The sequence below is a fragment of the Pagrus major genome, chromosome 10 (assembly GCF_040436345.1).
Source record: "Pagrus major chromosome 10, Pma_NU_1.0".
Lineage (NCBI taxonomy): Eukaryota > Metazoa > Chordata > Actinopteri > Spariformes > Sparidae > Pagrus > Pagrus major.
The window spans coordinates 12,350,171-12,361,662 of NC_133224.1; the positions used below are offsets into that span (position 1 = coordinate 12,350,171).

At 35.7% G+C, this 11,492-nt stretch overlaps 1 protein-coding gene across 1 annotated transcript; it reads right to left on the reverse strand.

The window, feature by feature from the left end:
- Positions 1 to 8,409: 8,409 nt before the first annotated feature.
- Positions 8,410 to 10,626, reverse strand: LOC141003322 (uncharacterized). The gene is made up of 4 exons (XM_073474646.1): positions 10,479 to 10,626; positions 10,169 to 10,269; positions 8,953 to 9,108; positions 8,410 to 8,859 (listed from the first exon to the last, which is right to left on the reverse strand). The coding sequence occupies exons 1-4, from the start codon at positions 10,624 to 10,626 to the stop codon at positions 8,410 to 8,412; spliced, it is 855 nt and encodes a 284-aa protein (XP_073330747.1).
- Between the last annotated feature and the right edge of the window lie 866 nt (positions 10,627 to 11,492).

The following is an 11,492-nucleotide window of genomic DNA, read 5'->3' on the forward strand; positions in this document are numbered from 1 at the left end:
ACTGTAAATATTGTCAAAAAATAATACAATAAGAATAATTGCATACATGTTTAAAAGGCACAAAATTAATATAATAAAATCTGACTTTAGAAAAGGATCATTGATTCATGCCACAATAAATGTTAGCAAAGTACATTTCTGTAAAACCTCGGATAGTTTTTTTTTATTTCTGTTTCTCATGTCACAACACTGTGTTTGTGCTCTGCTTGGACTTATGCACACAAAAAAACACTTGGTTGTGGTTATAATATCATCATGATTTGCCTTGTAATACCTGTTTCTTTTCATTGTGTTGTGCTAAATAAAATTACCCTGAAAAACTCTCAAGCCAGAATGACTCAGAACCTGTTTGGACTCAGGGGAATGTTTGGTTCAGTTAATTGTGCGTCATCATTCCTGCCAATCAGGTGGTTTTTGTTTTTATCTTCCTTGACATGAATCTGGTGGAGGTTTTTCATAACTGGGTGTGTCAATCATCGTGTTTACTGACACTCTCATCAGATCATCAGATGACGGTAAAACATCTTGAGATGGGGTTATGTCCTCTGTATTTTTTTTTTTCTGGGTCTTTAAATTTATAGTTAATGAAACTTTAGTTAATAGTTATTTCACTGTTAACAAGCAATTAAATGCTTTATAAACTATTTATAGGCAATTGTTTATTGTAAAGTTGCAATTGATGTTTGTAATAATAAATACTGTGTGGTTCATTTATATACATTATTTGGATGAGTTGCAACTGATGTTTTTAACCTTTACAATTACTTAATAAATGTTTTATGAACCATTTTATTGTTTTTTAACAGTAAAATAACAATACATTTACCATTTGTTAATGATGGCTATTATCATAAGTGCTTAACAAGCAATTAAATGCTTTATAAACTATTTATTAGCAATTGTTATATTGCAAAGTTGCAACTAATGTTCATAATAGTTTGTAAATGGTTGATAAATATTGTGTGGTTAATCTAAAAAACATTATCTGGATGGCTATTAGAGAGTTGCAACTGATGTTTTCAGTCTTTACAATTGATTTATGGCCCATTTCATTGTTTCTTAACAGTGAAATTACTTTACTTAATCGAATAAGCTTTTAATGATGGTTATTATAAAGTGTCACCCATGTCAGAAATATGTTTAATACAATATAAACAATATGATCCTGTCAGAATCTGAGTCTAATGTGTGCTGGCACTCAGTCACGATTGTGTTTTGGTGAGAAACGCTGACCAGAAAAATGAAAGTGTTTTAATCAGCAGGAGATGCTGCACGTACCTGAATGCAGCAGGACTACATTCTGTCAACAGGTAAACAAAACAAGAACACGGATGTGTTAATGATTTTCTGTAAATGACTGGAATGAACAACACAACCACAGTAATGTAACTGGACTAGATTCTGGTGGTGAATGAAAAAAAAAAAAAGATGAAGAGACATGCAGCATGAGCTTCCAGATCAGCTGTGACAGTGATCCTGCAGGGCGGGTCTACACTGTGTATCCGGCCCATTGCTGTCACACCATGGTTCGTTGTCCAAGTGACAGAAGTTGTGATCAGGCTTTTCTGCAAAATGGAAAGGAAAAACTAAGCAGGGTAACTCCAGATTCTGATTTTCATCAAATTAGAGAGGCTCGCAGCGGGGTTCCTAGAATATAACAGGTGCATGTTAATATTGATTACTGACTGTCGGTCAGCCATCAATAGTTTGAACACTGGCAGCCACATCCTCCTCTGGAAGATACCGAGTTCAGTATGTATGCGAAACCCGGCCGTCAGTAAGTATTACAGATTTTTTTTTTTTTTCTTACAGCAAAAAATATCTTTAGTTTTGTTATTTTAAAGTTATTTCAAGCAGAAATATGTTTTGAATCTTTAACCATAATAATTCTGTTTTCTTTTCTTTTTTCTTTTCTGTAATCGGGTCATTTACCCGTTGGATTAAACCGGTGAATATCGTACGATGTATTATTATATGCGATGCAAATGCAGAGGTTCACAAAAATACACCATCTTCAATAGGTGACAGACTCGAGTTTTGAGTTTTCCCAGTTGTTATTGAAAGCATCATTCCGCTGATACTGTTGTAGATATTCTGTGAATGGCATTAATCAATAGGTTCATAATCATGACTTCTTCGATCATTTATTAACCGAGAGAGACGTTCAGGCAGCAACTGTTACAAAGTTTTTGCTGGATGGAAATATTAAGTTAACAATTAGTTTATACAGGCATGTTCAGTCGTGGGTCAGTTTGTAATTAATTTGATCTCGTATTAGATAATTAGTCAATAATAAGAATAAAAACAATCAATCAATCTAAATTTCAGACACATTTTCTCCACACACTTGTTTTTATGCTTTGGTGTAACTCCCTTACATTTTGTTGTTCGTGATGAAGACATCTTTGTTGAATATCTACAGTAAATGTTCCCTGTGGTGTCTGAAGAGTTAGTATAAGCAAGTGAAGGAATAGCGCCCCCTGTTGGGCAGGACTGCATGTCATAGGGCCTTTGGTGTGGCTCTGAAGGTGTTAAGGTAGCCAGATTTCACAGTGATGGATCATTTAGAAGAAAGAGGTATTGGTTGGTGAATGTCAGAAACACATATGATGATATAAAAACCTGCTAAACCGGAGGACGTGCATATGTAACACATTGTGGTTGTGGTTGACTGACATTGAGTTGTTCGCCTGACTAAAACAAGATAAACTTTTTGTCTTCAGCCGGAAATCCATGAAGAAAGATGGCTACCTTGGACAGTAAGCGGACTGGCCACCGAGAGCAGTGGGGGAAATCCTTGAAGATTGACAACAGATCACCTGGCACCACATTACGTCATATCAGAGGTGAGACATATAGCTAATGAAGGAATTGGCCATCTCGAGCACCAGGTATTGATAGTTGGAGCTAACGCAACAAAAAAATATAGACAGTACATACCTTGAGTGATTGATTATTTTGGTCAATGTAGTCTCCTGTTGCTCTGAATTTTTGAACATTTTCCGTATTCCTGTTACAATCTGACGTGTGAATGAATGGAGATGGTGAACTGATGGGTGTTTTTCTTTCTTTTAAGTGCCTCGGCCACAGAAACCTCATTGTGGCCTGATTAATCAGGGAGCCACATGTTACCTCAACAGTGTCCTGCAAGTTCTCTTCATGACGACAGAGATCCACAACAGGTTTGAAACAGCTGTTTTCTTCTGCTAATAAGTGGCAAAACAAGTATTGTCAGGTATTAACAGAAAGCGTTGTTTTGTAGAGTGATACGTCTGATAGTCAGTGCTGCATCGGTTTCAAGATTTCTTCTTCTTTTATTGAATGACACTCCAACATTGATGTTGTCGATGTCAATGCATTCAGTCAATATTCTCCAATAAATTTCCCTCTTCCCAAAGGTTGGAACCAAAAACGCACTTCCCAGATCAGGAGCTGATTAACATCTTTGGACAACTGAAAAAAACACCATGTGAAACCAGAGGACTCACTTTCTCTTTGAAGATTGAAAATGGTGAGTTGAGCAGTGAACAGCAAAACATTACACATGAAGGAAGGTCACATAGCAGCTGTTTTAGTGGAATTAGTATTCTGGATTAAATCTCATGAATTACTCTGCAGTTGATCAACAGCGTGATGCTGCTGAATGTCTGGAGATGATTTTACATAAGGTCAGCCCACAGGCCTCTGAGGTGAGCACTTAAAATATCTACAATGTTATTTACAGGGGGACAAATCATAATGCTTTGTGACGATAGACTTTTTTTATGCACAGGTTTTCCAAGGACAGCTGACATACACAATAAAATGCCCCAAAGATCACATCATCAATGAAGAGACAAATCCATTCTGGACTCTTCCACTGTCTCTGAAAGATACCTATGATTCAACCTTCAGCGTGGTGAGCAGACGAATCTCAGAGTTCTAGTTTAATGTTTATAGCATCGATATAGCACCCACTTGTGTTATTGTGAAAAGATGAGACATGGAGGAAAATGACACGGTCCTTAGAAAATCGCACGCTGGTAAAGTTAAAAGCAAGCTTGTTTATTATTATTTTATATTATAAATTTCAGTTCATAAGTGCAGTTTTTTTAATTGTTTTGTTATGTTTCTGGAACATGAACATGAAGTTGTTTTGTTTTGTATTTTCATTTGTTCGTTTGTTTGTTTGTTTTTTATCCTTGACTGGGTTTGTTTATTCAAAGTTTGCATATTGTTTGAAACAGTTGTAAAAACCACTACTGCCCCTAAATTAGAAAAATGCTGTTAGTAAGTTGAACACACTTCAAATAAGGCTGTGAAGTGTTTAGTGGAAGCAATTGTAAAACTGAGAAAAACAGTATTGGAAAACAAGTTTGTCTATAGTAAATATAAATCAGAAAAGAATAAAATCATCACCATCAGTCAGATGGGTTTGGGTTGCCAGGTTGTGGAAAATGTTTGCTTGTCTTTTTAGCTAGCTTTTCGATTCATTAAGGACACCCCTCCAATGTATTGGAAAAGGGCAGCAGGACATCTGTACCTAAATTAATTTATAAACTGCTTAGAAATTATTTTAACTGCCTGCTTATTATGGTACAATCTCAGAACCTGCCAGTAAGTTTTGCAGTGTTAGTAAATAAATAAATAAATAAACCATTGCAACATTTGTGTTTTTTCAGGAAAGAGGCTTACAAAGGGTTTTTCAGACAAAAACTTTCGGTGGCGACAACATGGTGTACTGCAACGAGTGTAAAACGAAAACAGAGGCGACCAGTGTGAGTTGTGAGAAATGTTAAACGGGAATCAAATGGAGATTTTGCATGTTCGTTTACAAAACTGTCTGTAGTGTTCAATAATCGTTCTTGTGTCATTTAGGGATGTGAGATGACGAAGCTCCCTCAGAACTTGATTCTGCTCCTCAAGAGATTTGACTTTGACTACAACACCATGTCACACGTCAAATCTGACTGCTGTGTGGAAGTGCCACGCGTATTGAAGACAAAGGCAAGAGGAAGTAACTATGTGTTTGTTTTCTTTAAAATCGTTCCCCTGTATCTGACTGTGTTCTCCATTGCAGAACAAGAAGTACAAACTGTATGGGATGGTGAATCACATGGGCAGTCTAAGCGGTGGACATTACACAGCCACCGTCCTGTCCAAGAAGGACAAAACCTGGTATGAGTTTGATGACGCTCATGTCAAAAAGGTGAGCATTAATTTAACTCAACCATCAGTGACACAAAACCTGATGAGTAAGATCAATAACACCTTTTAATCTGATGAAATGTGCTTCTCAATGGTGTAGGCTGAAGAACAACCGTTTGCAAAGAAGATTTACAAGTATGTTTGATGGATCCCATTTTATCACATCTGTAAATAATTGGATTTTCTGTTTCTCACTTTCTGTTTCTGACTGAATGTTGTTAACTTTTTGTTATTCTAAAAATGATTGTTCATCAGTTCCAGCACTGCATATCTCCTCATGTACAGAGGGAAGAACAAAGGTAAGACAACATTTAATTTTTGTCTTTGTTATTATTAACAGGTTGTTACTGAATACATGCAATATATTACTTTTCCTGCACTTGAAGGCCTCTGTATCTCAAGATCTGCAAGAAAAAAATGACAAGTTAAATAAAGTTAAAGACAAAGAATTGCAGTAGAATGAATTACTTGTCTGAATAAGCTAAGATATACTTTTTGTCTTCAGGGGGAGATTCAAGCGGAAAGATGATTAGACCGATCAAACAAAGATTGAAAATGAAGAGAGCCGAGAAGAAGCAAAAAGGTAATGTAGATTAATGCAGGCCGCTTGGTGGATAGAAAATAAAAATAAAAGTAAAAGAGAGCCCACAATGTGCACCAGAATTGTTCTTTTATTTGGTTTATTTCACGCAGCCACAACAACTGCACCCTTACAGGATGTACATCATGAAAATATGATTATTCTGACTTACTGATCATCGTTATTTTGTTAATTATATCATTTTTCTTCCTCTTCAAAGCCCTAAAGTCTCAGATGTCCAAAGAGACCATGCCAGAAGATGTGACAGGTGAGGTGGAAGAAGAAGAGGGTGAAGATATTGGTCCAGAAGAACAGAAAGAAGACGAAGAACATCAAGAAAATGTCAGCGAACGAAACACTGATGATGAGGAAACCACACAGCCTGGACATCATGAAGAAGATGAGGGACAGATGAGAAAGGAAAGGGAGGAAGAGAGACTTCAGGCTGGAGGAGAGGAAGGTGATAGAGAAAATTAAATCAATAACTGTAAATGAAGGCAACCATATAAAACATACTTACAAAAGAACACAAATGTATCTTTTTCCAAGGCTACATTAATCTGGAGTGTACATTGCGTGACATATCTTATGCTTACTGGTACTGATGCTGATCATTACTGAATATTTAACGTTTCCTCCACTTCCAAGTCGCAGAAAATCGAAAGCCTGCTGTGACCACTTCAGAGGATCTGACAGATCTGGAAATAACAATCTTCTAGAAGAACTGAAAGGAGACGAAGCGGAGCGCCAAAAAAAAGTAGGAGAAAAAGACACTGATAATGAAGAAAAACACAGATTTTATAACTCATAAGAGGGAGGAATGGGTGAGAATAGATTGACAAAAAATTGACTTTGTGTTAAATAACACGTTTGTGAAATTGTAATTGATTTCATGTTTTCTTTCCCATCAGGTGAGAATTCTCCTCGATCCGGCCAGAATACGTCCAAGTGTGGCGGACCCTGCCACCTTTCTAGCTTCAAATAGTGTTCTGGGATGTTATTTTCCTCTGAGAACAGCTTGTTTATTCAGTTATGGAAAAACATAAATATTTCTGAGTTTGTATCATTTCCTCATTAATATTGTAAATATTAAAGTTCTGGGTTTGAATTTCTTCTCCAAAACAACATAGTGCCCCTTTAATATAAGGAGGAGGAGAGGTCTGACTTTAACACGTATGGTATCCTATACTGGTGCAGAAAAGCAAATCGCTAATCTCTTTAATCAAGAACATAATTAGTGTATGAATCAACAAATATGAAAATGATGTGATTGACCATCATGTGACAAAACAAATGTACAGTTGTATGAATTTTCTATGTTCAGTTTGAAATAAAAACATGAAACAAATGACTGTAATACTGTATATTACATAAGTGTCATAAAATTATAGGCTACACCTGAACAAAATGATAAGAAGTTGTAGAAAATGCTTTTTAATGGCTGTCAGAGGATGTTTTCTTTATTTTGTTTAGTTTGATTCTGACGATCTGATGATTGTCATACACACTGATACACACTATCACACTGTTGGGATGATATTAGAAATATAACCCAACATTTATAAAAAAAAATTCAAACAGTATTTATTATGATATTCTTCTTTCAGATAACAGAATAGATGTAACTTTCTCATCATAAATGAATAAAGAAGACAGAAGAAAAGCTAATATATTAAGATTTATGTGTCTTTCTGAGTCATAATACCCTTCTTTGTGACAATTAATTTATTTTTAGTTAACTTATTATTGAGGGATAACTTGTTCTCTCTCCTACCCTTTGACACACAATCCAGATAGAGGTCATTTCATATCCAAATAAGCCAACACATGAAAATGCCTCCAACATTTTTACTTATATTTGATTAGTTGATTTTTCTCCTTTTATTTTCATATCATATTTATTCGTCCGGTATGAAAGTATAACACATTTTCTCATACAATATCATTAACGTGCGACGGCATATTGAAGTTAACCAAAGCTCCCACCACAGTTTGACTTTGGTTCTTATCTGTTTTTTATTCTTTGCTCTCTTCTAAACTCTACAGTACAAGTGAAGTAGGTTAGTTTAATAAGAGCTACACACTGTGATACTTCCTGACTTCACTTTGGCACAGATTAGGACCTGTTCACCTCATCAGACCCCGAACAGAGCTCACTGCAGCTGCTCTGCATCACTGATAAAACATCAAATACAAACCAAAAGCATATATTTTTATTTTACAGGAAAAACAACAATGTCATGTTAGGAAAATAAACAAATGATTTGTAAAAAGAAAAAAAGCATAAGATAAAACAACTGCATGTGAAATTATTGATTTAATACATTATGGATATCAAAATGATAAGTGTACTGTGAGATAACATTAAAGAAGTTGAAGCAAAATGACAAGACATTCTTGATGCAAATGTTTCAGTTGTACAGAGAAGGAAGAAATTCTCATGTTGTTATATTTTTCAAAATTTTTATGTTAAGGTGCAAAAAGTATCTCAGACTCTTAACTGTTACTGAAAGCTTGTATGGGGTTAAATTCCTTACTAAGTAATAACAGCTGTGGTGTTTGGCATCATGATGAACACTTTCAAAGAAAAGGAGAAGTAAAAAAGTTGCATATCTTTAGATGACAATATCCAATAAACAGAATCATCTCCTCCGCCACACAGGTATAGATCTCTGTCTGGGTGCTACACCAGTGGGGCAAAGACCGTATGCGTTTTGCTGCAGACAGCCCTTGTTTGATTTCAGGCACACGAAACAGAATTTCACCTTACACCGACGACAGATCATGCTTTTACACTGTTTTTTGTTATGCTCTACCAGCATACCACAAGTGGGACAGGCACGGATGGAGGGGCAGCCGTTGACCCCCTTCACATCCTTGAAGACGATATTCGGACAGTTCCTCAATATGTCCAAAGGATCTGGGCAGCCGTCATTGTCACAGCGGTCTGAGCGAGGAGCCCGACCTTTCCATTCCCTCAAACACTGCCAGCAGAACCTATACGTCCTTCTCTTGCTAGCTGTGCACACCGTGCACTCTACATTCAGATTGGAGAGATCCTTTCTCACCACACGAGACTTGCAACCAGGACACTTTGAAGAGAAGTCACATGGAAAATGAATGAGAATGAGAAACTATTTATTGTTAACAAGGAAATTTGAATCCTAAAAACAGAATACACTTACTTGTTTGATGTCCAAGTAACTCTTCGCAGCGTTGTGGAACATTTTCTTCTCAAATTCTTCCACTTCTTCAGGAGTCAGAAGAGCCATTTTAGAAACCTCGTCGAAGGTCCACTCAACATCACAGTTAGTTTGGCCACACACAAATTCACACTTGCCCTTCAAAAGAAAAACAAAGAAAAACCTTTGAAGGGGCAGTGTGTATTTTCTGAAATGAAATTCACACTCAGAATTTTAACATTTAAATATTAATGAGATAATAATACAAACTCATAAATGTGTATTTTTTTCTTTAACCGAATAAACAAGTTGTTCTCAGAGGAAATAAGGTCCCCAGAACACTTTTTGAAGCTAGAAAGGTGGCAGGGTCCGCCACATATATACAAAGTAAAACATTATGAAATGGTGTTGTCTTCTAAGGTTCATTTGTTTAATCAGTTTATCCAGTCATGAAAATAAAAAAAATGTTTATTTAGTTTGTTTTACTTCCTCAAAACTACATAGTGCACCTTTAAATGTGGAAAAAAAAAATACTGAACCATTTTTACAACGACTGCCAACTATTGCTTTTATGATTTATTGCTATTAGGAACAACAACAGCGTCAATTTCAAAATATTACCTTCCCCCTGAAAATAAAGCTTTTGTATTGTCTATCAGCTGAGGAGTCACTTTATGTCACTTTGATATCTTGATATAAATATTTGGTAACATTTTATAATATAATATAAACTATTTATTAACAATTGTTTATTGGAAAGTTGCAACTGATGTTCGTGATAATAAATACTATGTAGTTCATTTATAAACATTATTTGGATGAGTTGCAACTGATGTTTTTTAACCTTTACAATTACTTAATGAATGTTTTATGAACCATTTTATTGTTTTTCAACAGTAAAATAACTATAAATGTATCATTTATTAATAATGATTATTATTATAAAGTGTTAATATCCAATTTCCATAGATATTATGTCCTTGGCAATTATAGTTCCTGTCAAAATGCAGAGAAATGCACAGATTTATACTACAGTCTTCATAATGTTCTGATGGATGGGTGAGGGTGGGGGTGGGGGGCATGACCTCAGTTTGTCTAAAATCCTACAGCCCTGTATGTAAATACAGTTTTATTACACAAGCAGCCGCTTTCCACTCAAGAAATGAAATAATTCAGTAACACGTCTGTAAATGTCACGATGAAGGTGTAAACATCATACCTCGTCCAACAACCTGCGACAATGATCGGTGAGAGACATCGGAGTGACAGCGTGACCACAGGACATCTTTGCTCTGAGAGACTTGTAGTCGTTACACAAAACTATGAGACACACAAGAAAAGATGTGCAGCTACGATTAAGGACTTGTAATTCAATAGTGTGTAAAAATAATAATAATAATAATAATAATAATAATAATAATAATAATAATAATAATAATAATAATAATAAAAATAATAATAATAATAATAATAATAATAAAGGAAGGGAAAAGGAAATGTGAAAAGTGAAATTGTACTCGACTACTTACAGTCTAATTCATCTTCTCCGTCTACAAATCTAAGCGTGCGGTCCTTTGGGTTATAACACTTCTCCTCTGAGGTTGTCCTCGTCCTGACATGTTCTCTCTGTCTCTCTCTCTCTGTCCTCTCCTTGCGTTTGGATAATTTGCCTCCCATGTCGACTCACGATGTTTACCCTCTGACATGAAACACCGTCTGATTACTGCTCGGCCTTATCACTGACAGGCTGTGAGGCGTTCAGGGTTTCCCTGAAGTCATGTGATTTGAAGTTGCCCGAGGTGACTCGTTGTTTTCTTTCTGCTTTTATCTTTAACATAATTTAAAGGCTTGTTTGTACCTGAACTAACACACCTGAGGAGCACACAGAGTCGAGGATAGTGGTCGCACTGAACGGGCTCAGTGGCAAAATGAGAATCCAGCTGAAAGTGTGTGCTGTGTATTTCTGCTGTGTATTTCTACTGAGTGCTGTGTATTTCTACTGTGTTTTTTACTGTGTGCTGTGTGTTTCTACTGTGTATTTCCACTGTGTGCTGTGTTTCTACTGTGTATTTGTACTGTGTGCTGTGTATTTATAGTGTGTATTTCTACTGTGTGCTGTGTAATTCCACTGTGTATTTCTACTGGTAATGTATATTTATAATCTGTACTGTGTACTTTGTATTCATAGTGTATTGTGTATGTATACTGTGTGCTGTGTATTATTACTTTGTAATGTGTATTTATACTATGTACTCTGTTTTTATACTGTGTGATGTGTATTTATACTGTGTGATGTGTATTTCTACAGTGTGATGTGTATTTCTATTGTGTGAGGTTTATTTCTGCTGTGCATTTCTACTGTGTACTGTCTATTTCTACTGTGTATTTCTACTGTGTATTTCTATTGTGTATTTCTACTGTCTATTTCTACTGTGTGATGTGTACTTCTACTGTGTGAGGTTTATTTCTACTGTGTATTTCTATTGTGTGATGTGTATTTCTACTGTGTTAGGTTTATTTCTGCTGTGAATTTCTACTGTGTA

Excerpts from the sequence above, each read along its gene's own strand:
- LOC141003322 (XM_073474646.1), bottom strand. The coding sequence starts at position 10,626 with ATGGGAGGCAAATTATCCAAACGCAAGGAGAGGACAGAGAGAGAGAGA. Across the intron at positions 10,270-10,478 it reads CGGAGAAGATGAATTAGACT|TTTTGTGTAACGACTACAAG; the intron begins GTAAGTAGTCGA and ends TGTGTCTCATAG. Across the intron at positions 8,860-8,952 it reads GTTACTTGGACATCAAACAA|TGTCCTGGTTGCAAGTCTCG; the intron begins GTAAGTGTATTC and ends TTCTCTTCAAAG.